The sequence below is a fragment of the Lacerta agilis genome, chromosome 3, assembly GCF_009819535.1.
Source record: "Lacerta agilis isolate rLacAgi1 chromosome 3, rLacAgi1.pri, whole genome shotgun sequence".
Classification (NCBI taxonomy): domain Eukaryota; kingdom Metazoa; phylum Chordata; class Lepidosauria; order Squamata; family Lacertidae; genus Lacerta; species Lacerta agilis.
This window is the reverse complement of record NC_046314.1, coordinates 11,777,004-11,801,566: the sequence shown is the minus strand read 5'-3', so window position 1 is coordinate 11,801,566 and position 24,563 is coordinate 11,777,004. Positions and strand designations below refer to the sequence as shown.

General features: G+C 42.9%; 1 protein-coding gene across 1 annotated transcript in view; it reads right to left on the bottom strand.

The window, feature by feature from the left end:
* Window positions 1-3,365: 3,365 nt before the first annotated feature.
* The window catches only part of PLCB1 (phospholipase C beta 1), a 454,706-nt gene continuing 433,508 nt past the window's right edge, over window positions 3,366-24,563 (bottom strand). Inside the window, 1 exon segment of the mRNA XM_033142844.1 lies at window positions 3,366-6,005. Coding sequence (XP_032998735.1) covers window positions 5,781-6,005 — 225 coding nt within the window. The 3' untranslated portion in view covers window positions 3,366-5,780.

Below are 24,563 nucleotides of genomic sequence, written 5' to 3'. Positions count from 1 at the left end.
CCAGTCAACCAAGAACTTCACACTGACTTTATTTAATTTCTACATCACCGCTCTGTCTGAAATAGAGTCCAGGGCAGTTAATAAACGTCGGAAAAGATTCAGACGCAAAACCCTTAAAACACATACACATCAAACCATAAAGCATGTACAGAAGTTAGAAACAAGTACCACCTCTATAGAATGATAAAACTTGGCAGGTTCGGGATGTTTAAAATTGCTGCTAATGTGAGAGGAAAGAAAGACAACGGCAGGGTTGCAATACTGAAATTCCTATGCACACATTCCAAAGGCAGCATCTCATTGTCCCCAGTGGGAACTGCATACACAAAGCAAATATAGAGGGTGGTTATAAACATCAACAAAAAAAGGTTACCTCTCTTTAAAGCTCATCCAAAGCAAGTTATTTTCCTTGAAGAATTCTTGGCACTGTCGTTGACTTCTCTCAGAGTTACAGTTCCCAGCAACCCTCAGCAAACTAAAGACTTGAGTTTCTTACACTGTCCACATGTGCCTCAAATGTGATTTAAACATACAGCAGGTGCACAGCCTAACTCACCTGAAACCTATCAGAGGAGGGACATAACAATTTCCCCCCCAGCAATGATTGATATTTTAAAGTTATGCAGGGCAGAGGGGGCTATCCTTTTCAAGCAGTCTTCACCTTTGACCAGTCCTTTGAGGGCTGTAGGGCAGAAGTAGAATAAAAGAATCATGGGGGGGGGAGGTTTGCTATAAATAAGTCAGAAATTAAATAGTTATAGGGAAAAATCCCTATGGAAAATCTCATTTTTTAAATTTTCTGCTCTCTTTCGCCATCTGGTGTTGCATGTTTATAGTGCATTCAAATCACGGTTTTGTTATTAGTGTAACTGAGTCCATAGAATTGTAGAGTTGGGAAGGACCATGAGGGTCCTCTAGTCCAGTGTTTTTCAACCTTTTTTGGGCAAAGGCACACTTGTTTCATGAAAAAAATCACGAGGCACACCACCATTAGAAAATGTTAAAAAATTTAACTCTGTGCCTATATTGACTATATATAAAGTAATTCTCTTGAATAGGAATCAAATAAACACAAAGAAAGTATTTTATAATTACTTTTCAATTTTTCCCACGGCACACCAGGCAACATCTCGCGGCACACTAGTGTGCCGCGGAACAGTGGTTGAAAAACACTGCTCTAGTCCAACCCCCTGCAATGCAGCAATCTTTTGCCCAGCATGGGGCTTGAACCCACAACCCTAAGTCTCATGCTCTATCGATTGAGCTATCCCAGGTGGATGTGACCAGAAGTGGGTGTGACTGCTCCATATTATGTGGCAATTTCTAATGGTTTCTTGCAGGGATGGGGAGTAGGGCTGGGCAATATCTGGTTTTCAACATCACGATATATTACCAGCTAAACATTGTGATATATCACAATGTCTGAAATATGGATGGAACTATGTTGAGGCGAACAGTCGGGCTGGTTGATATCTGGTTTTCAGCAGCAACCTGCGAGGGTTGTAGGTTCCCCATTCCTTCGTATGGGAAGATAAGAGACCTAATGTGTGTGTTTTGGCCATCACAATGATATAAACCTTAGATCAGCTCATGCCCTCAATTCTTAGTGCCTATGAAATTGCACAAGTGTCTTGCTAGTCCTTTATTGCTGCATTGACTAAAGAGTATAATGGCATTTATCAATTATTGTGGCACTAAGAGCCATTCTGGTTTTCAGATGTGCCACCAGGATGATGCATTAAGACTTTGGGATGCTTCTGTTGGTAAGTGTTGTTTTAAAAGAAAAATTATTGTGTACCGTGAAGAAGGCTCTAGCATTGCTTTGCTTCCCCTAGAGGTAATCCAATTACCGGTATATCCAAAAGTGCTGGGATATTTGTTGTCTGCGTCCAGACAGAACATCAGATTAAAAGATGAAGAATAGTAACAGGCTCTGAATGAAAATGTTTGCTCCATTATGCAGCCATAATTCCTCATCTAGGGGATTAATGCTTGGCTGGCACATGAGAAAAAAATATCTTATTCAGATCAATGACACAGCCTGTTTACACTACTGGCTGTTTTGGGTCCTGTCCTAAGGTATAAACACCTAGGCTTTGAGAAAAAAGAGACCATTTTATTATACCCCAATACAGCAATAGATTCAGGATACAGGAACGACCTTCACACAACATAAAAGTTAATTGAAGCAATCCTCCTCCACAAAGTCTGGTGATAAGAACTGGCTCTAAAAGGTGCTAGGCACTTTCATGGCAGGTTGGCCTATCAACAGCTAGGATGGATAAATAGACCCTCCAGATGCAAATGCAGTGTGCCTCTGGATACCAGTTGCTGGTAGGTAAATAGCATGGAAAGGCAAGCCCTGCTTGGGGGAATACCGTATGTACAGGAATAGCCTAACTGGTTCTCTCTGTGCTCTGGTAACCTCCAGGTTTGATTACTGCAATGCATTATATGTGGAGCTGCCTCTGAAGATGGCCCAGAAACCACAGCTTGTGCAGAATTTGGTGGCCAGCTCACAGGGGCAAGATATTCTGAGCACGTAAAAAAGGTAAAGGTAAAGGACCCCTGGACAGTTAATTCCACTCAAAGGCGACTATGGGGTTGCGGCGCTCATCTTGCTTTCAACCCGAGAGAGCTAGCGTTTGTCCACAGACAGCTTTCCAGGTCATGTGGCCAGCATAACCAAACAGCTTCTGGCACAACGGAACACCGTGACGGAAACTAGAGCGCACGGAAACGCTGTTTACCTTCCCGCCACAGCGGTACCTATTTATCTACTTGCACTGGTGTGCTTTCAAACTGCTAGGTTGGCAAGAGCTGGGACAGAGCAATGGGAGCTCACCCTGTCACGGGGATTCCGGCGGGAAGGTAAACTGAGTTTCTGTGCACTGTTCTGGTTCGCCAGAATCGGCTTAGTCCTGCTGGCCACATGACCCGGAAGCTGTCTGCGGACAAATGCTGGCTCCCTTGGCCTATAGAGCGAGATGAGCGCTGCAACCCCAGAGTCGTCAGTGACTGGACCTAATAGTCAGGGGTACCTTTACCTTTACTATATGTCCAGTTACAGGTGGGTGGCTGTGTTGGTCTGCCATAGTCAAAACAAAATAAAAAATAAAAAAATTCCTTCCAGTAGCACCTTAGAGACCAACTAAGTTTGTTTTTGGTATGAGCTTTCGTGTGCATGCACACTTCTTCCATCAAATTCGTGAAGGAGAAGTGGTGAGGCCTGCTGGGTCATATTGTTAACCCCACAGAAACTGAGACTGCACACATGAGAACACATAAAAGATTGCGCTTTTCAGGGAAAGCTGAACAGATACCAAGAGGCTTGAAAGTTGGCCAATTAAGAGAGAGTACACAGATTGTGTTAAGAAATTTTATTTGGATCTGTGATGAAAGCACATAAATTACAAGTGGAAGAAACATCATGCCACAAAATTGCATAGGATTCTTACAAAAAAAAAATGTGAATTATGCCTCTAAAATGTTGAGAACCTGAAATTATTTACATGGTAAATGAGAGGATTTTCTTAACTGAAAGCAAGTCACTATTTCCAACCAGCCAATCACATACAGGGTTTGGCAATGTACAAGAGCAAGGTTAGTTTTGAAAGGAAGAGAAGCTATGTCCCCTTGAAGTTCTATTAAAGAAAACTCCTACAGCCATGTAAGATTCAAAATGTCTGATGTTTATGAACTAAAATTTGGTTGAAGCTAATAAAGTCAAATAAAAAGTTTCTCAGTAGTGTGAAGAGATCAGGAGTGTAGGTTGGAGTTCGATGTAATACAATGCAGCTCTATTCTCTAAAGCAGAAATGTCCACAGTATATTATTTCCACATGTTCAACACTTAACAAGGCAAATACAAGACTCTCACATCATAGACTCCTTTTTTTCATTACCTTACTTTATTTCAAGTAATATTAATGGTAAATGATATATCACTGTAAGTTTGAACAAATGCAAGATATACAATATTCCACACTAAACTACAACTGCAAAAGGGGCACTGTACAGATATTTAAAAAAGTAAGGACAGTCAATGGTCAAATACAAATGTACTGAAAACCAACTACATCTGATAATATACTCTGTTCAAACCATTAACTTTTATTTCATAAATTAAAAAGCTCATCAGTATTTCTCCTAGACTATTTGAAGCTGCAGTATACAAGCACATCGAAGAAATAGTCTCAGAATCGTTGTGAATACTGCTATTTATTTTATCTTGCCCTAACCTAAAACAAATTTATTGAACCTTTGTCTTATAAAATGCAGCATTAAACTTTGACCCTTCCAGGTTTTGTATTTAACGATTGATAAGAGTGATCTTCAAAGTGCAAAAGTAGAATAAATGACAGGAGTCATATTCTTAAAATCAAAATGAAAGTCTCTGTTTAGAGTTAGGTCCTCTAAATTATATTTCCTCATGTGTGTTGTAAATTAAGAAGAAGAAAAATACTGTTCAGCCAAAGTTTTATTTCCCTATGTACACTTAGCATTTAACTTGAAACTTAAGTTTGATCTCTATTTATTGCTTACATTTAAATAAAATAAGTTATTTCTACTGAACTCCTGAGGGAAAGCAAACTACATATATGCTGTTAGGTATTAAGTCTTTATTATTATCAGAACAAAATTTAGTGTTTCAATATCCTCCACAAAGTAATTCTATTGAGTTTAGAGGGGCTATAACCTTTCTAAGGTTAACAGTATAAATAAATTGCAGGATCAGAACTCATGACTTCATCCTCCATAACCTTCTGTCTATTTTCTTTTCACAAATTCTCCAGCTCTGAAATATCTGAGTTTTATATACATTTTGGAGACGGCATTTCCTACATGCATACCATACATTTTTGAAAACTATGGAAGAGATGTTTGCATGTCAGATACCACAGTCCAAAACATTTCAACAACAGATCACATGATGCAACAAAAAATAATAAATTGAAAACAATGCTCTCGGAGCCACCCATTTATATTTGAAAACAATATACAGTAGTAAGTTAAAAGATTCTTGTGATTTGAAGGTTGCTTCGTAAAGATGCCCATTGAAATATTAGCTCTGATCCCTGAAACTTCTTTTATTTTGCCACAAGGGAAGGCTCCCCGTGAGAACTTGCATGCTCTGTTCATACACAGTGGTTTATATATGTTTGTTTGTTTGTGTGTGTGTGTGTACACATCTATGTGAACCCACATCACACAGGAAGCGTATAGAAACACGCGTCTCCTTCTTGAAGTGATTACAGCTGGGAAAGTTAACGCTAGTCACCACGGCTTCAACAGAACATCTCAAAGCAGATATATTGTCAGCAACGCAAGCGACTGGTTCTTGGAAAGCAAATAAAATCAGTGCAATTATCAAGATGATACAAGCTTTCGAGGCGCAAAGGAGAAAATAAATGGCTACGGATGTTATGATAATGTCCGGAATTTCTTTTTCAACCGCTGCTGCTTCACAGAGAGGTTTACTTTCACAAAACATGCTGGTCCCCACAGAAAGCTCCAAATTTCACATGGCCTGGCCAAAATAGCCAGGGAAACAGCAGCGCTGGCCTGTTGCTCTAGCCCCCCCCAAACGGCAACGAAACAAAAAAGGCTTACAAACAACATAGACTTTCCTCATCAACCGTTCCTTTTAGAAATGTGTGCTGTCTCTACAGATGTCTCCCATATCTGAAGATGCCTTGTTCACATCAGGGGAGTACCTGGAGAAAACGGTGGGGACTTTTGAGCCACGGTAATTTGGGTATGTGGCCTTGGAGGAGTTGCTAGAGGGGTGTATCGAATACTTTCCCTGGATTATCTTCCAGCTCCTCATTCTGCGGTGGCTTGTGGTTGACTTTCCCACCATCGGATGCCAGGGGAGAAGTGGCAGAGCTGTGGTCTCCATCTTCACTAATTTTGCCTTTCATCGCCTCTTGAACAAATTCCAGGATTTCCAATGGGAGTCTTTTGAATTTGTCTTGGTATTCTTGATCGAGTTCAGCCTGTAACTGGAAATAACAGCAACACCACCGTAAGTAATGCAGTAGGCAATGGCTGACCATCTGTGTTCTTCAAGCAATGTGGGCGGGGAAATGGATGGGGGAAATGGGATTTTGTTTTTGTTTTTCTGGGGGTGAATTCTGAGGGTGGGGGCAAACTTACCACCAATTGCACTGCACTTCTCTTGATCCTGCAGGGTCATTTCTGGGTACCTGGAGAGGGGAAATGGCAACCCCCACTGAGGGCCGCACTTCCCCCTAGAACATCCCCTCTGAATATGTGACAAGCAAAACAAGCAGTGGAAAGGGAATTTTGCTCCATCCCAAGCCAACAGATTGACCAGTAGCTGTTTTAAAGTTAAGAAAATAAAATAAAGAAAATAAAGGGAAACCCTCAGACCACCTCTTAATGTATCTCCACGCCCTAAAATAAAATGACCTCCATCCTTCCTTGAAAAAGTTTCTGAAATTGCACCTTTCCAGAAGGTAGGGTGAGGTGTCAAAGCTCTGATTCATGTAAAGAAAAACTAATTTAGTATTATAAATCTGTGCCTAGGGTTCATTTCAACTAAAACTCTGCTTTCCAGTATGCTGGCTGATGCTACTGCAATGTTTCTGCAACTATCCTGAAACAGTTACAGGTGGGTAGCCATGTCGGTCTGCCATAGTCGAAACAAAATAGAAAATTCTTTCCAGTAGCACCTTAGAGACCAACTGAGTTTGTTCTTGGTATGAGCTGTCGTGTGCATGCATACCTGAAGAAGAAGTGTGCATGCACACGAAAGCTCATACCAAGAACAAACTCAGTTGGTCTCTAAGGTGCTACTGGAAAGAATTTTCTATTTTGTTATCCTGAAACAGGGAGGCTGTTTTATAAGAAGCGAAATGACATTTCCTGTAATAATGGGAGCCATGCTTTTATCAGAGGTTTCCAACGAAGTTTCCATTTCACATCTATGCGAAATGAACAATAGTTTAATATACGTTTGGGAGCCCTTTCCCCTTACCGAATGCAACCATCATACCCGAGTGTTCGCTTAGCTGTTACGGAATGTTAGTGAACATTCAAACTGTCCACTGTCAGCCCAAAAGGCTTAAGCAGTACAGTGTGTTGATGATTTAAGCAGAGAAGGGAGAAAACAGAAGTACCGAATTTGTTGGCCAACACATACCATTCACATATCAATCTCATACAAACACATGTGATTTCAGAGTGCAGGGATAGTTAAAGAGGTAGCCTAAGGGCTTTCCCCTTTTAACTTTCAAGCAGTGTGTTATATCTACCTATCTTTTGATCTATATTTGAGATCAGCATGTGAGTGGCATGTAATGTGAGAGAGACAGTTGGAAGGGGGGACAATGCGTGAGAATACATGGGGAAATGGGCACATAGCATTATGTGACTCTGTTCCCTCCATCATCAGCACCTCCTCATCCATTCGAGTACCGCCATTCAAAACAGCTGCAGCCCTGTGTCTCTATTTGATATTACAATGTTGGATTCCAAAAGCTGGAACCGCTGTTTAATAAAACAAATGAGTTCAATATGTGCTCAGGGAGATACTGGTGAAGGTGGCTCAGATTGTGCGTGGCTGTCCAAGACAAAGGCACAAATCAGGCTTCTGAAGTCTTTCCTCCAATATAGGAACATCCTCAAGAGGTAAGCTGGTTATTGCAGTGGTCCCTATTAAACTTTTCATCCTGGTGTGTGTAGGCTGGAAAGGGGCTGTTATTACATCTAGCTGATCTTCAGGGGTTGCTGCTATATATCGGTGTACTCTTGGTGTATTGTCAAGTACATAAAAAATGATGCAGCCTTTGGGCTACTTCAGAAGTTATATTTTTTCTAACTTTTAGTTGTACTTAGTACATTCGACAAGGGTTTCGAAATAGATGTTGATCCCACATGCCCTATAGTGGCACCATTCCAGGCAGAAGTCCCTGTCTGTCTGAGGAAAAGTCCCTAAAATTCATGGATGCTCATGTTTTACTCAATCACATTCCAACACCGAGGGACTTGATGGAGGAGCAACATAACTAGACTTGATGTGCCCTACCCGTGATCAAAAAACTAGAGTTACAACACTGGAAGGAGTGAGCACCCTCCAGATTGCTCAGCGGTTAGAAGGCTTATCTAGTCTTGCAACTATTATAAGAATTTTAAGGTCTTTCATATATAATAATTGTTATTAATGTGCCAAACAAATAAGGCCACATGTCTGAGAACAGCACTGGAAGATAGGCCTCACTCCATTTTGATCCTAGCTGGCCAAGTGTTTTCATCTGCAGTGAGGAGGTGAGAAGTCTCTGCTTGAGTGCCTGAGGATGGGCCATTTTCCTCACATTAGCCCTACCGGCCAGGGAGGAAACCTTTTGTTTTGCAGAAATGTGTGTCTGGGAGGGGTCAAGGAGAGAGATGGCACAGGTGTGGAAAATTCCCAAGTTACCTCCTCTGACCCTCCCCAATTTGTGATGTAGCTCTGATGTATCAGGGGTTGTGGTCTTGGGTTACATCTCTTCTGTTGATTGGATGGTGTTTCTGGGGGTGGGCTAGACTCCAGGAGGGATTTTGAAATGTCTTTATAAGAGCATGGCTGCTTTGTTCTGGGTCTTTTCCCCTGAAAATCACCGCTGTTGCAACAGCTTCAATAAAGATCATGCTTACTAGCTGCTTTGCTTCTCAATCTTCTCTGGTTGGCCTCTGTTTTTACTCCTACCAATGGAGAACCTGCAAAGGACTTTGCAAGGGCTCTTGTGTACCCCATAAGGGAATAAGGGCAGATTTTTTTCTTACAACACAACATATGAAAAAGTTGCCTTCAGCAGGTGGCATAAACAGAACAAACACTCAGACATCGGGAATCCATACTTGGGATTGTTTGCATGAAGCACATACCGAGTGAGGTCTGATAAAGCCTATTCCTTCCTGCCCCCACTTCCCTAGTATGGTGTGAGGAGCTCCAGAGAGACAGAAGGCTCGCTCTAGATCATATGAGTGTGATTCCTTGTGGGGAGGAAAGGGGTTCAGATCTAACCTTCAAGTGATTGTCGTCCCCCCCTTTGACATACACCCTGTTAATAGCAATTGAAGAACTTCTAATTGAAAGCGTTTGAAAAATCTCCTCTGTCCAACTGTTGTAGTTGCACACATGTTAAAAAGTAAAAGACACATCATATTTCAAAATGGAGTAGTGGGCTGGGCACCTTGTAAATACAAATATTACATTACATAACTCATCAGCAGAAGGAGCCTGTGAGCTTTGCTTCCACCAAGTAACAGCTCCACCGAGACTCATTTTTTAAAAAATATAAATAGCAATTAAAAATGCTTTACAACTCTGTAGATGAGGCCAGCTCAAACAAGGGAAAAAACAAACAAGAGGCAGACAATTAAAGTCCAAAAGCAACAGGGAGATGGATCAAACCGCCCATTGTAATATTACTGCGGTGCTCCCAAGGCATAGCAGCTTACAATATTTTCTTAACTGGAAAGCCTGCTGCTATAACCATGCTTTAATATGAGAACTGCCAAGAATTTTCTGTTCATAATTGAAAAACAGTTTATTTCTTTTCTGCATTGCAGAGATGCTCTGTTCAGAACAGATGCAATATGATGTTTATAGGCAGAGGTTGCGACTAGAGGTGCAAGGGCAAGAAAGAAAATTGTGTAATGTGAGATAGCCTTAGCGCTGATCCTAAAACTGGTAGCTTTTCTTGATCACTGAATAGACTGGTTCTCGAAGTCACCCCTCTGCTTCTTTTCAGTCTCAGTTCTACCTCTCCACTTTGATTCTCCAGCCTTCTGCATCTCAGCTCTTATTCTATTCTGCAGTGGGACGACCATTTGCTATTTTGTTACAGGAAAAAGAAGGCTGACAAATATTGAAAAAAGGGGAATGTTTGAAATTAATCCTCCTCTGCGAGACATTGATTGTACCCTGGCTTGACCTTTGACAAAGTTCTCACTATGCCTCCTAGTCGAACAGATACATGGGAGCCAAACATTATAAAGTTGACATGATCGGGGCTCTGTTTCTGACATTTTGTAAACAGGCCGCCTAGGAGAACAAAAGCAAAGTTAAATAGCAAGGAGAGCAGCTAAGCCAGAACAAACATAGGTGACAACAAAAGCCTTTTAGTTGTTTGACATTAGCATGCACATCTTAATTGTATTTTCCTCATCCTCTGGTCCAGAAAAAACAGGTGGGCTGTGAAACAATCCTACCTTGTGAACTACTTGTTGCATGTAGTCTACTTAACTGTTAGCTGCTGCACCAAGAGGACCCACACTTATTTAAGAAGCTGTAAGTCTTATCTTTTAGGGACCCAGGTGGCGCTGTAGGTTAAACCACAGAGTCTAGGGCTTGCTGATCAGAAGGTCGGCGGTTCAAATCCCTGCCATGGGGTGAGCTCCCGTTGCTCGGTCCCAGCTCCTGCCCACCTAGCAGTTCGAAAGCACATCAAAGTGCATGTAGATAAATAGGGACCACTCCAGCGGGAAGGTAAACGGTGTTTCCGTGCGCTGCTCTGGTTCGCCAGAAGCGGCTTTGTCATGCTGGCCACATGACCCGGAAGGTGTCTGCGGACAAACGCAGGCTCCCTCGGCCTATAGAGCGACATGGGCGCCGCAACCCCAGAGTTGTCCACGACTGGACCTAATGGTCCAGGGTCCCTTTACCTTTACCTTTTAAGTGTTATCTTTAAGAAATAGATGGGTTTTCTATATCAGAAGTTCACTGAACTTCAGATCTCAAGCTTCAGATATTTTTGGGCAACCCCTTGGTTATTGATGGAACCCCACCCTTCAGGACATGTGTGAATGGGCATGGTAAACCCTTTCAAGTCTCACTGGTTTCATTTGAATAGTTAAGTCTCAGAAATGACTCCCATTTAAAAATGGAGATTTATTAAAGTGCATGGACCTCACATGCCTCACATTTCTAGCAATCTTTTTAGAGATGTGTGATAGTGGGCATTCCCTACGAGATGGGCAAGGAGGATAAAATCAGATTTCAGAAAAGGGGTAAGCTCTTGAAATATGCAGCCCTCCAGCTCAAGAACTGGATTTTGTTCTAATGTTGACTCAGCCGTGGGATCAGAAACACACAAAACGTCTTTGTGTGCAGGAGTATCCAGTTATGTAAGCCTTCAACTACAATCTGAAGTGGTAAAGCTGAGACAGAGGATGACCCCAGCAGGGCCAGAGTTGGCATGTATGTTTCAGGAGAAGTACCTCAAAACTGCTTTTCAGCAACTCGTAGCTTGTGCTGGTGCTGATGAAGAGAAATAAGACCCTGTGTTTCCCTGCTGTACAGACAACTGAAGATAATTATTAACTGAAGATAAAAGTGGGAATGGCATTAGACACTTGGTGTAATAAGACAAAGGAAACTTGTGGCAGGAAGCTGTTCCACATTCACAGCTAATGAACTGCTGATTAGGTTAGTTCCTGGATCAGAAATAGATGTGGTGAACAGAAAAGGGGTTGTTAAAAAATCTATCCTTTACTCCTTCCTGAATCATTTAAGAATATCCAATGCCCCCACTTTCTCAGCACAAAGTGCACAGGCCCAATGCTACTTTGCAACAATGATTCCCAGACCTGGCTGCTGTAATTGACAAAATGTAATTGCAATTTAACTTATATGCAGAATTCATCATGCGAAAGGCTGGACTGGATGAATCCCAAACCGGAATTAAGATTGCCAGAAAAAATATCAACAACCTCAGATATGCTGATGATACTACCTTGATGGCAGAAAGTGAGAAGGAATTAAAGAACCTTTTAATGAGGGTGAAAGAGGAAAGCGCAAGATATGGTCTGAAGCTCAACATCAAAAAAACTAAGATCATGGCCACTGGTCCCATCACCTCCTGGCAAATAGAAGGGGAAGAAATGGAGGCAGTGAGAGATTTCACTTTCTTGGGTTCCATGATCAGTGCAGATGGTGACAGCAGTCACGAAATTAGAAGACGCCTGCTTCTTGGGAGAAAAGCAATGAAAAACCTAGACAGCATCTTAAAAAGCAAAGACATCACCTTGCCGACAAAGGTCCGTATAGTTAAAGCTATGGTCTTCCCAGTAGTAATGTACGGAAGTGAGAGCTGGACCATCAAGAAGGCTGATCGCCGAAGAATTGATGCTTTTGAATTATGGTGCTGGAGGAGACTCTTGAGAGTCCCATGGACTGCAAGAAGATCAAACCTATCCATTCTCAAAGAAATCAGCCCTGAATGCTCACTAGAAGGACAGATCCTGAAGTTGAGGCTCCAGTACTTTGGCCACCTCATGAGAAGAGAAGACTCCCTAGAAAAGACCCTGATGTTGGGAAAGATGGAGGGCACAAGAAGGGGATGACAGAGGATGAGATGGTTGGACAGTGTTCTCGAAGCTACTAACATGAGTTTGGCCAAACTACGAGAGGCAGTGAAGGATAGGCGTGCCTGGCGTGCTCTGGTCCATGGGGTCACGAAGAGTCGGACACGACTGAACGACTGAACAACAACAACAAATTGCAATTGACAAAATGTACAGCTTCCTTGACCCTCGTCTAACAAGCCAGCTAAGTGATGTACAGAGTAAGTGAGTTTTTTCCCCCTGCAGCTTTTCATTCCCAGATTCATTTCATTAGTTCGACATAGGAAGGGGACAAAAGGCAACTTTATACTGCATATGAATTGTACTAAGTACATTGAGCCACACTGAAAGAAAAAGAGGAGCAGAAGTCAGATGTCAGCGGACTTAGACAACCACTCTTAACAGGAAACAGGCATGTATCCACCTCAGCAGAAGAGAATAAAAAGGCTTTTGCTTAACTAGTGGAAGGCCGATATAGCATCATCTCAAAGACTCATGCTACACTTCTTCCCCTGCTGCTACACTTGTCCTAATGGAAAGCCAGCATAAGATGCATTAAAATTTGTGGAAGTTGCATCCAGGCAGCAGAACAAAGGAAATTTCAGATTCTATAAGGACAAATTGGTGCTCGAAATGTAGAATGGAAATCATTGGGTTTAAAGTTGCCAGTCATGCTCGCTGAGCATAGATACAGGTTTGCACTGATTGCTTCAAGAAGAGGCAACCATTACAACCCCCCATTTCCCCCCTCCAGCTTGGATTAAAATCTGAATGGGAGAAGAATTCCTGCCTCCTCTGTCCCCTGCTCAACCTGTTCCCAAAGGTTTGGTTTTTTTTAAAGGAAGAATGCATGGATGGATGGATGGATGGATGAATGAATGTAGAAAAACACATAGAATAAATAGATCTTCTAGCCAAAGCTACCTTCCAATAACAACAACAACAAATCTGTTTTAAAGAATTATATACACAGAAATGATTAGGCACAGATTATGTGCAGAATAAAAGGGACGCAGGTGGCACTGTGGGTTAAACCACAGAGCCTAGGGCTTGCCGATCAGATGGTTGGCATTTCGAATCCCCGCAACGGGGTGAGTTCCCATTGCTCGGTCCCAGCTCCTGGCCACCTAGCAGTTTGAAAGCATGAAGTGCAAGTAGATAAATAGGTATCTCTCCAGTGGGAAGGTAAACAGAGTTTCCGTGTGCTGCTCTGGTTCGCCAGAAGCGGCTTAGTTATGCTGACCACATGACCCGGAAGCTGTAAGCCGGCTCCTTCAGCCAGTAAAGCAAAATGAGCGCCACAACCCCAGAGTCGTCCGTGACTGGACCTAATGGTCAGGGGTCCCTTTACATTTACCTTTATGTGCAGAATATCTTTCCACTGATGGACAGTAATTCCTGGATGCTCCTGCTAGGGGACCATTTTCAAATTTTGCTGAACAATTAGGGGACGCCTAGAGGCACAGACAACAAAATATTTCCAAGTCATCTTAGCTCTGTACTGTGCCAGGCTAGTGAAGGGTTGCACAAACACATTTTAACTGACCACAAAAGCAGCATGACACTTAAAAAAAAAGATCACTGTCAAACAGACACATTGAATGCTCATCTTACAGCTCATCCAACACCCCTAGCAATCTAACAAAGGATTAAATCAACAACAGTCACCCTAGCCTCTGAAATACACTGCAATGTGTTTGTAGGCTCCTTTTGTGTAGCAACACAAAACCACTGCCCATGTCTCTTCATGCAAACAAGTCATCTTCCGCTTTCAAGGTACAAATCTATGTACGCTTTCCAGGCAGTAAAACCTACTAGACACAACTGCCAAGCGGAAGCATGCAACTTAATGATTCCTTGAAAGGCTTTCTAACATTATGTTACTATATTGGCCAGCTTTGGGGGTGGGAGGGAAGAGACTGAAGACATTCATACTTAAGTTGGCAAATGCTAAATCGAATTGCCTAAGATGTAAACTGCTGCCACTTATCCTCATGTTTTGCCTATGCATTGATCAGTATTTGTGTAAGGTTTTTCTCTTCTATACAGACACATAGAAGGTGAGGAATATATAGCCTTCAGCTGAGACAACAGGCTCAATTTAGCCTCTCAAAACACTCTGGGCAGCAGCTTTCTTGCTTTATGTCACGTTGTCCCTTTGCAGGACAACAATGCAATATTCCTTCTTTTCTGCTATTGGCCTGACCTAACTGGACAGCCCCTCTCCTGCAAGACAAGAAGAATGAACTGAAACAAAATGAAGGAAAAGGTCTGCAAAGTGACAATGGTGGAAGGCGTACCCCTGTTAGCATAAGCCAGATGAGTGATTTTCTTCCTGCGGCAATGCAGCCTCGGCAGAATGTTTGGGGAACCTGTGGCCCTCTAGATGTTGTTGGACTCTTAGAACATCTGATGGGTCACAGGTTCCTCATTCCTCTTCTAAAGCCATAAAAAGAGGAAAGGGAAGTGAAGGAATATTGGCATAAGTGAGACGGCATCATTCGCACTGTCAATTAACTTGGTTTCTGTAGCAATGGTATCTACCAGTTGCAATGCCTGCTGTAAGAGAAGAATCATGAAGAAGAAGAAGAAGAAGAAGAAGAAGAAGAAGAAGAAGAAGAAGAAGAAGAGGAGGAGGAGGAGGAGTTTGGATTTGATATCCCGCTTTTCACTACCCAGAGGAGTCTCAAAGCGGCTAACATTCTCCTTTCCCTTCCTCCCCCACAACAAACACTCTGTGAGGTGAGTGGGGCTGAGAGACTTCAAAGAAGTGTGACTAGCCCAAGGTCACCCAGCAGCTGCAAGTGGAGGAGCGGAGATGCAAACCCGGTTCCCCAGATTACGAGTCTACCGCTCTTAACCACTACACCACACTGGCTCTCACACCACACTGGCTCTCATGAGTTTTCCACATACAGAATACTGGAGTCTTTTGAGTGTGGGAGAAATGCAATCCCCTTAACAGAAACTGTATCAAGAGAGAAGATGTTTGGCTCTTGGGCTAATGACATTGACTGCACACGCATGAAGAAAACAAAACATGGCGGACCCAAAGGGATGGACTTATCCTTTGACTTGCTTTAAACTGTGAGATAATGCTAATGTGATGACACCCAGCACCTTAGATTTGTAGCTGCTGCTTTATTTGGCCAGGGTTTATCAAGTGATGGGACGTGCAACCCCAAAGTCATCCGTGACTGAACCTAATGGTCAGAGGTACCTTTACCTTTACCTATCAAGTGATAAGGGAGTGCAACCAGGACCTCACATTTATTTTACTGACTACTAATGAAGTAAAGGTAAAGGTAAAGGACCCCTGACAGTTAAGTCCAGTAGGAAATGACTCTGGGGTTGCGGCACTCATCTTGCTTTACTGGCTGAGGGAGCCGACGTTTGTCCGCAGACAGTTTTTCTGGGTCATGTGGCCAGCATGACTAAGCCGCTTCTAGCAAAACCAGAGCAGCACACGGGAATACCATTTACCTTCCTGCCAGAGCAGTACCTGTTTATCTGCTTGCACTTCAACGTGTTTTCGAACTGCTAGGTTGGCAGGAGCTGGGACCAAGCAACGGGAGCTCACCCCTTCACAGGGATTCGAACTGCTGACCTTCCAATCAGCAAGCTCAGTGGTTTAGACCACAGCACCACCTGCGTCCCTTACTAATGAAGTAGAAAGGCCATTAATGTTTTGCTATTTTTTTCTCTCCAAAAACAGAATGTTGGTGGCTGAAGGCAAAAGGATGTGACTTAAGACCCAGGTAGTTTGCTTTGTCTTAAAGCAGGGGAGGAGAAGAAGAAGCAAATTAGGTAAGGGAGTCAGTGTGGGAGGACTGATCGCAAAAAGACGATCCAAAACATCTCTCAGCTGCTGCGTGCTCTTCTGATGACATTGGCTGCACACTTGCAAACTTCTTTTGACAAATGAGCACAGCTAGAAACCTACTTTTGAAAAGCAGAAATTGGAAGCTGAGGTTCAGAGGAATCTGAGCTCCTTGCCAGCATCCAGAATGCCTGCATGGAATACTAAACAGATTTCTTGTCCCTTGAATTAGGCACTTGATCATCACCAACACACACACACACACACACACACACACACACACACACACACACCTTTTGAATATTGCTATTTCAATAATCAGATGCAAAGTGGCTGTAGTCCCCAAGAAATCCTCTTTCCCCCCCCCTCACCCCTGAACTGAATGACAAGTCATATTGCAGAGCCAGTATTCCTGGAAGAATGCTAAGCCTCTTGTCTGCAACATAGCGAGAGGAAGTCTTGAAGTGTAATTGTGCTCCTGGGCATAGTATCTCTTTTTACATTTGGGCAGAGGAATCTGCAGATGGCATTGTACAGCTTGCCGCGTTAGGCATCGCTGGGAGTATCTGTAGCATTTTTGGCAGAGAGTGGACTGAAGACAAGGGGACGGGAAAGGCTGAGGGGCCTTGTTCTCACAGAGCAGGATTAAAAGACTGTCTGGGCTGTACCACTTCAGACTGAAGGCATTGCTCTCACTTTGAATGGGAAGGGAGGAGAGAGAACACAGCTTCACTGCTCAGGCAATGCTCCCGGTCAGGGGCGAAGCAAGGGAGGGGCGGAGGGGGCGGGGGGCCCCGGGCAGCGCCCCTGCTGGGGGGTGACACATCGGGGGCGGCCCCGCCCCCTGGTTTGTTTGTTATTTTACTTTTTTACTTTTTTTATAAAAAAATCTTTTTAGGCTGTCCCTGCGGCTCCGCCCCGGCAGTGCCGAAAATAGTCCCCCCCTTCCAGCAGCGGATTTTGGCATGGAGGCAAGGGGTGGGCCAGCGAGGTGGGGTGCCACCCCCTCCTCGCTGGCCCGCCCCTTGCTTCTTTGCCGAGCTCCGCTGCTGGCTGGCTTGCGGAGCCGGGGCATGGAGAGGGGCGGGCCAGCGAGGAGGGACACCCCTCCTCGCTGGCCCGTCCTTCTCCCTGCCCCGACTTGCACTCCGCCAAGGGAGCCTGGGCGGCGGATTCGTGAGTCTTTGAAGCCCGCAAAGAGTCCCGAATATGCCGCCCAGCACCCCTTCGTGCAGCGAGAAGATTCCCAACAAATACAAAAGCACATAAAACAGTTATAATTGTATAAAGAGAAATTACTGCAATTGATATTTCCATAGTATGTTAAATGTATGTGTACACAAACACAAAAAAGTGTTTGTTACTCAATAAATGTTTCTTGAATATGCAATAGAAAGAAATAATAGGAATAGAAAATATTCTCAGGCTCATTTCCAGTGATCATCTGTTTCTTTTTCCAAAGGTTGAACAAACCTCCTTTGCTCACTTTACTTCGCGTTAATTTTTACTGCATATAAATTTTAAATAAAGATTATTTCTACAGTGCAGCAATTAACAGATAGCCTAAAGACTTATTATTTCAAAGTAGATATTGTCAAGGATATTTAAATAACAGCCATAGAAAATGTCAAATAATTAATTTCACTTAATCATAGGAGGTGGGGTTTTGGGGGGGGGTGTAAGCTAGTTAAATAATATAACCATATCATTCCAGATGATTAATTGCAGGTGAGGTATTTTGCTATGTTTCTGATGGTTATCGGAGGGAGCAGAATGGGAAAGAAATTAGGGTGTGCCAAAAAAGAGAGGTGAACTCAGATTTCCCTAGTTCACAAATAACATTAGGCCTATACTGCCTAGAAAGTTGAAAACTAGCTAGGAAGAAGCAGTTTGGTGATGTTAATCATGGGCTTGGATTCACCTCACTTTGCAATTTGAACTGATGTGCCACCCTCCTACTTTACTGGAAATTATCAAAAAGCAAAGAAAGTTAGGTAGCAAAATGTGCAGGTACCTAGGCGATTTCTGTGAAGTGAGAGAGAGTGTGGTGTGCCCCCTTGTATATTTTTTCCTGGTATTGAGGAATGATCTCTGATGCTATTAGCAGCCTGAGTGTGTGAGAGAGAGGGGGGAGAGAAAGAAAAGAGGGGTGGGGAGAGATTGTGTGATCTCCATCATTAGGACCAGCAAGACATAGCTGGCTTCCCCTAGCAAGAGTAAGGTTGGTTTTGGTAGCTGTCTCTCTTTTTCTGCCTCATACTACCCCCACATAGCAGCTATTTTGTGACGGGCACCCCTAGAACTCTCTCAAAAGTCAACGTGTACCCACTAGTCCCATAGATGATGGTGATCCCTGAGCCAGTGTTATCTAGACAAATTGCTGATTTGTCTGAAAATCAAAAGTTGCCCAGTACTGTAGATAATTTTTGGTTATGCTGAGCTGCACTGCACATCCAGAAAAGATGGTGAAGCGTATTTAAGAAAATGTACAAAATCACTGAGATAGGTTTTTAACCCCAACTGAATTTAAAACATTAAATTTAGATAATATGATTTCAATCTGTATTTAAAGTGCTTTCAATTCAGCTTTTATTGCAAATTCTGGATTCGTCCCTTCACCGTGTGTCTGCTTACTTTGCTTGGATGAAAATAATTATATATAATTTTTTTAAAGGAATTATTGCCTTGCCCTTGACACAGGTTTGGAGAAAGGTACACAGGTGCCAAGCAACAAAATGTGGCCATGCAAAAGTAGGTAGTTTTAAAGCCTGCCTCTGGAGTGTCATAGCTGCTGATAAGGTTAATAAATTAATAAGTAGGTTATCCTAGAAAGCAAGGAACATGTCCTAATATAGCAAGAGACTCAACCACAGGAAACTATAGGGAAATATAATACTTCCCAAAGCAGTTAGCTATTATTCCCCATGGATATGAAGAGAGCACAATTAGCTCAAATGCTTTTGGGACTGCTTGGATGGAAGCACAAAAACTGACCTAAGGAATAGCTGGTGCTGTCCGGAAGCTGAGATGACATGGGACAAGTGGCAACAAAAGTAACTGTCCAGCTTTTCATTTGGGGGATGTAGACATTCTGTATTTCTGCTCTGAAATGTGTACAACGCTAAGAGAGAGAAAAAAACATTGAAAATTGGTCTGGGGCCCACAGATAAGCTAATTGTTGGCCTGTTTCCTTTTGCTCTGTGGGTATGAAATGTGCTTGAACTAACCACATGCCAAGCTTGTTGTGTGAGATTAGGAAGGGGGAAGGTTTTTGTTGTTGTTGTTGCTTAGCATGTAGATTTCCCAAGTTTTCTGCGCCCTTAAAGATCCCTCGTCATTCAGTTCTAAGTGTTGGGAGCGTTCCAGAAGAAACCCTTACAGGTTTGGTGGGGCTGTGAAGAGGCTCAGACAACTTTGGAAACTGTTTTTAACTCTGAATGAATAAATGAACACTTGCTTGGCTATTTAGGAAAAAGGTAGCAGCTGCAGAGGCAGTTATGTCGTGAGAGGGCATAGGTGACAGCCCAAGGAAGTGTTGAGGCAAACCTGATGCTCTGTGTTTTCTAGAATGTGTACACACTGTTGTGGGTTTGAAGGGTAAATTGGATCCCTTCTGAACCTGTGATCTTGTGTATTTGGGGTTGAATCTTTAAGAGGAAACCAGCCAAACTAGTTCCTTAGTTAAGTTGATGGCTTTGTCTGGCCAGTTAAGAACTGTGGTTACAAGTCTTAGGAGCTCGCCATAGAGACAAATGGCATATATATTTTCCCACATCACCTGGCTGGATGCCAGAGCATCCTTGGATGAAGAACAACAAGCCAAAGGGGGGGCTGTGAGAGAGAGAGTTGTGTATGAGAGTTTGGCTGATGCTGGAAGCTGGAGACACGAGGTGTGTATTCCTCTGTGCTGGACTTGAGGTTTCCCTAGAAACCCAAGGGGGAAGCAAGATCCATCCCTTCACAATTCTATGATCTGTTGGGGCCCAAATGCTGAAGAAGCGTAAAGGAGCTGGAAGTGGACAATTCTAGAGGAACCAAAACAACACACTGCTGGCAAAATTAGTCAGTCTTCCATATTGTGCACCATGTGTTTTACATCTTGTATTTTAAGAGCCGTTGCATGAAAATAAAGATGTTAAAACACAATCTGCCAAGCAAAATACTACCCTCTCCCATAAACTGTGCCGCAGTTAGATACGGAAGATGACAGCACACCAGGCAGAATTCCAGATCTATCAAGCACATATTGTCAAACACGACAACGTGCACCCGGAGTAAATTATGGCATACTTCCTAGTATTGGATCATGACATTTACTGTGGCTCTTATTTAATTTAGGTGCCCTTACTTAGGCAAAGCTCAGAAGATGATGTGCTCCAATAAGGGCCAAACTACACATGTTGTTCTGTTGTGCAAAATTCTACCCCTCCCAACTCCCCCCCTCCAGCCTACTAAATTTATCTGTGGAGTCTGCAGACAACAGTGGGAGGCCCGTGTGCAGGTGGCAAGTGCCTTAAAAAAGAAACGGCACAAAGGGAAACAATTATGCTGAAAATCCTATCTCAGATGCTATTTGTCAAAGCAGCAGCAGTGTGTGTGTGTGAGAGAGAGAGAGAGAGAGAGAGAGGGAGAGAGAGAGAGGGAGAGAGAGAGAGGGAGAGAGAGAGAGAGAGAGAGAAGGAGAGGGAGGGAGAGAGAAAGAGAGACCCAATCTTCAGCAGACAACAGCACAGGGTACAAGGGGTTAATAATCCCCTCCCTGGTGCCAGTCTTCCATTTTAATTTTGCATAAACCAGAGGTGCATTTTTTTTGTAAAGATGTTGGTGACATATTGTGCTTGAGTATCATATCTCATTTGAGATTAAGAATAGCAGAATGAAGCCCACATATGAAAGAGGCATGGCTCCATGTCCTCTCCAATAAAACATCTGTTTCCTTGTTACTGAAATTTAAACAGCATAGATAAAATCCTCCCATATCTGTAGAAAGCGGTATTTCTTAATTGCTTAAGGTATGCAAATACGTTTTTTTTTTTTTTAAAAAAGAAATTATTATATTTTTATTTTGCAACTCTGGTCAAGTTAACTTTACCACATGCATGATTAGGTCATGACAACCAAGGACAATACATACTTTTTAAAAGTGTTAGAAATAAGATTGAAATACGAAAAAGTACATTTCCCCCATGCAGTATACCAGAATTTCTTACATAAAGTTTTTATTTATCTGGTTACAACTTTGTCCCTCTCGGTTAAGTGTGTGTGTGTGTGTGTGTGTGTGTGTGTTTTAAGAGGTGCAAAATATTTCTCTCCCAGGAAATAATTTGAAGGGTATGACAGAAGCTAGCTAGTTATTGGATACACACCTAGGAGTAGCTGAGAGGCATAGGACAGGTGGACATGCCTTTTCCTAACTTGCAAGTGTACTTTTGACAATCAAGAGCTAATTCCTCCCTCTAGACATTACTTGTCTGACAGCACCATGACACCAATGCAGTTCAATCAGCTATGAGCTCAAGAGAACTAAAGGAAGTAGGGCAAAAGAAAAAAGCCCTCACCTAAAAAACCTATAGCTCCTCTGGTTCCCAGCCGCAGTTAAAGGAGGACAAATGGGACATGCAACAAAATGTTGCAGTGCGGAGTGCCCTAGCCAGCCACTTCTACGATTCTCCTCGCCGTATTTCCTCTGAGCCTGGTTTCCATGGACTGAGCAGGTTCAGTCCACGTTAGGCCGCGAGCTTTATCTTCCAAATGTAGGCTACAAGAGCACACTCATGCTAAACTATTGGAAGTGCTGTTTCAGCTCCATGTCGAGTGATTCACAAATGAGGAGAGGATGGCGCTGTTATGTATTTCCCACAAGACAGCACTGGAAAACACTGCCTCGCTTTCCCTTAGAAAAATGCCACGTCGGGAAGTAACAAATGAGAGGCTGGTGCCGAAATAAATGATTTTTCCTTATTAAAAACAAAACAGAGGAGACTCAAATGCCTCTCCACCTGCTCATTTCACACTCCGTTTTATGCTACTGCTGGTCACACACGTATTGGGATATGGAGTGACAACACAGAACATGTCACAGCTCTGATGACTATGAGCAAAGCTGTGTTCATGACAAGCAGAGATTTCTACATTTTTTTATGGAATTAATTTGAGGGCCACAAATGCATACATTCAAAGTTTAGTGTCATACACACTTTCATGAGAGCCAGTGTGGTGTAGTGGTTAAGAGCGGTAGACTCGTAATCTGGTGAACCGGGTTCACGTCCCCGCTCCTCCACATGCAGCTGCTGGGTGACCTTGGGCTAGTCACACTTCTCTGAAGTCTCTCAGCCCCACTCACCTCACAGAGTGTTTGTTGTGGGGGAGGAAGGGGAAGGAGAATGTTAGCCGCTTTGAGACTCCTTCGGGTAGTGATAAAGTGGGATATCAAATCCAAACTCTTCTTCTTCTTCATGGCCCATACCATCTCACTCCCTGTATGTTTCCCTATATGCACGCACCAATCCTCCACTTGTGGGGAAGCTGATCAGCCTGCAGGTAAATTATGCTATGGCCAGCAATCCCCAACCACTTGTGGATCTATTTGGGGGGAAGCTCCTGAGGTTCCTTGCATGCAGAAGCTTCTGTAAGGAAGGTGCAGAGTGTGGACACTCATTGACAGCTTTCAAGTGAGTCCGAGAGACATAAACAATAGCACTTCTTCATACAGTGAATAATTACGGAATTTGGTGATAGTTGTTGGGGCTTACATGTTCTTCTTGAAGGGGACTGAATGCCTCCCTAGAAGAGAAGCCTATCAATGGCTGCTACCCAAGAAAGCAAAATGGAACTTGCATGTTCATTTTATTTCACCAGTTGCTAGAGGCAGTCAACAGAGAGCCAGTGTAGTGTAGTGGTTAAGAGCGGTAGACTCGTAATCTGGGGAACCGGGTCCGATTCCCTCCTCCTCCACATGCAGCTGCTGGTCACACTTCTTTGAAGTCTCTCAGCCCCACTCACCTCACAGAGTGTTTGTTGTGGGGGAGGAAGGGAAAGGAGAATGTTAGCCGCTTTGAGACTCCTCAGGGTAGTGATGAAGTGGGATATCAAATCCAAACTCTTCTTCTTCTTCTTCTTCAACAAGGCAGAGGACTGTTGCCTTCATGCCCTGTTTGCATAGCTGTCAACCTTTCCCCTTTTTTTGCGGGAAATGCCCTTATTATAGCATTGGGAAACAGCAGGGAGGGTTGACAGCTATGCCTGTTTGTGGGCTTCAGGGAAATAGCTAGCTAGTGTTGGAAATTGGGTCCTGCAAAAGAGCACTGCTCTTATGTACGCATGCACACGAAAGCTCATACCAAGAAGAAACTTAGTTGGTCTCCAAGGTGCTACTGGAAGGAATATTATTATTATTATTATTATTATTATTATTATTATTATTATTATTATTGTGTTTTGACTATGGCAGACCAACACGGCTAACTACCTGTCACTGGTCTTATGTACGTAGTTAGGTTTGTGCAAAATGTGCTTCATTTGTTGTGATGGGGATCAGGGCTCGGTTTCTTCTCCACATGAGCATCTGTTATAAGTAGCTGAGCCTCTCCTGCCCCTCCTGTCTATATTCTTGCTTCCTTCCTGACCAGAAACAGGGGAAGATGTTGCCACCTTTTGCCTGGGAACATGGAGGGCAACTGAGAGAGCAGTGGAAGGCACAGTGCAAAGGCACAGCTGGTTTTCCCATGCTATATATTTATGAAGACCTTCTTGCTACTGAAATATATCATGGAAATTGCTTGGCTGTTCTCTGAGGCATCCATCAGGTGCTTAAGGATGCTGGCAAATGCTCTGACAGCTCGGTGGGACTCCTTTGACTTGCTAATAGGATAAAAATAAAACAAGGAGTGTAGCTAGAAGTTAGGTGGAATTCAAAAGGCTCTGGCTGGATCTTCTTTTTTTAAAAAAATGTGATTTCCTTCTCTGAATGCCTTTTCTACCTAATCAAAACTAAAGATGAGGTGGGGGAGCCTATTCTATCTGTGGTGGACAATGTTACACTAAATAACTGCTTCCACCCAAAAGAGAAACTAATACTAGTATTCATCAAAAAGAAATCCCTCACAAAATTATTTCCAGATTTATTTATTTTTTACAGAAGCTATGTTATGTTTATTCTTCCTCACAGTCTAGCTGTGAGGCATCCAGCTTAATGAAAATTTAGGTTTAAATAATAAAACATACTGAACAGAAGTTAATCACTTTTAAGTACTACTGATTTCAGAGGAAGGGATTTAGGATGCAATGTGCAAATCCCATTGAATTTAATGTGATCTTTTCTGAATAGATGTACATAAGAATTTTGCAGTATATACTGGCATTAATTGCATGTTTAGACCTTTTACCTTTC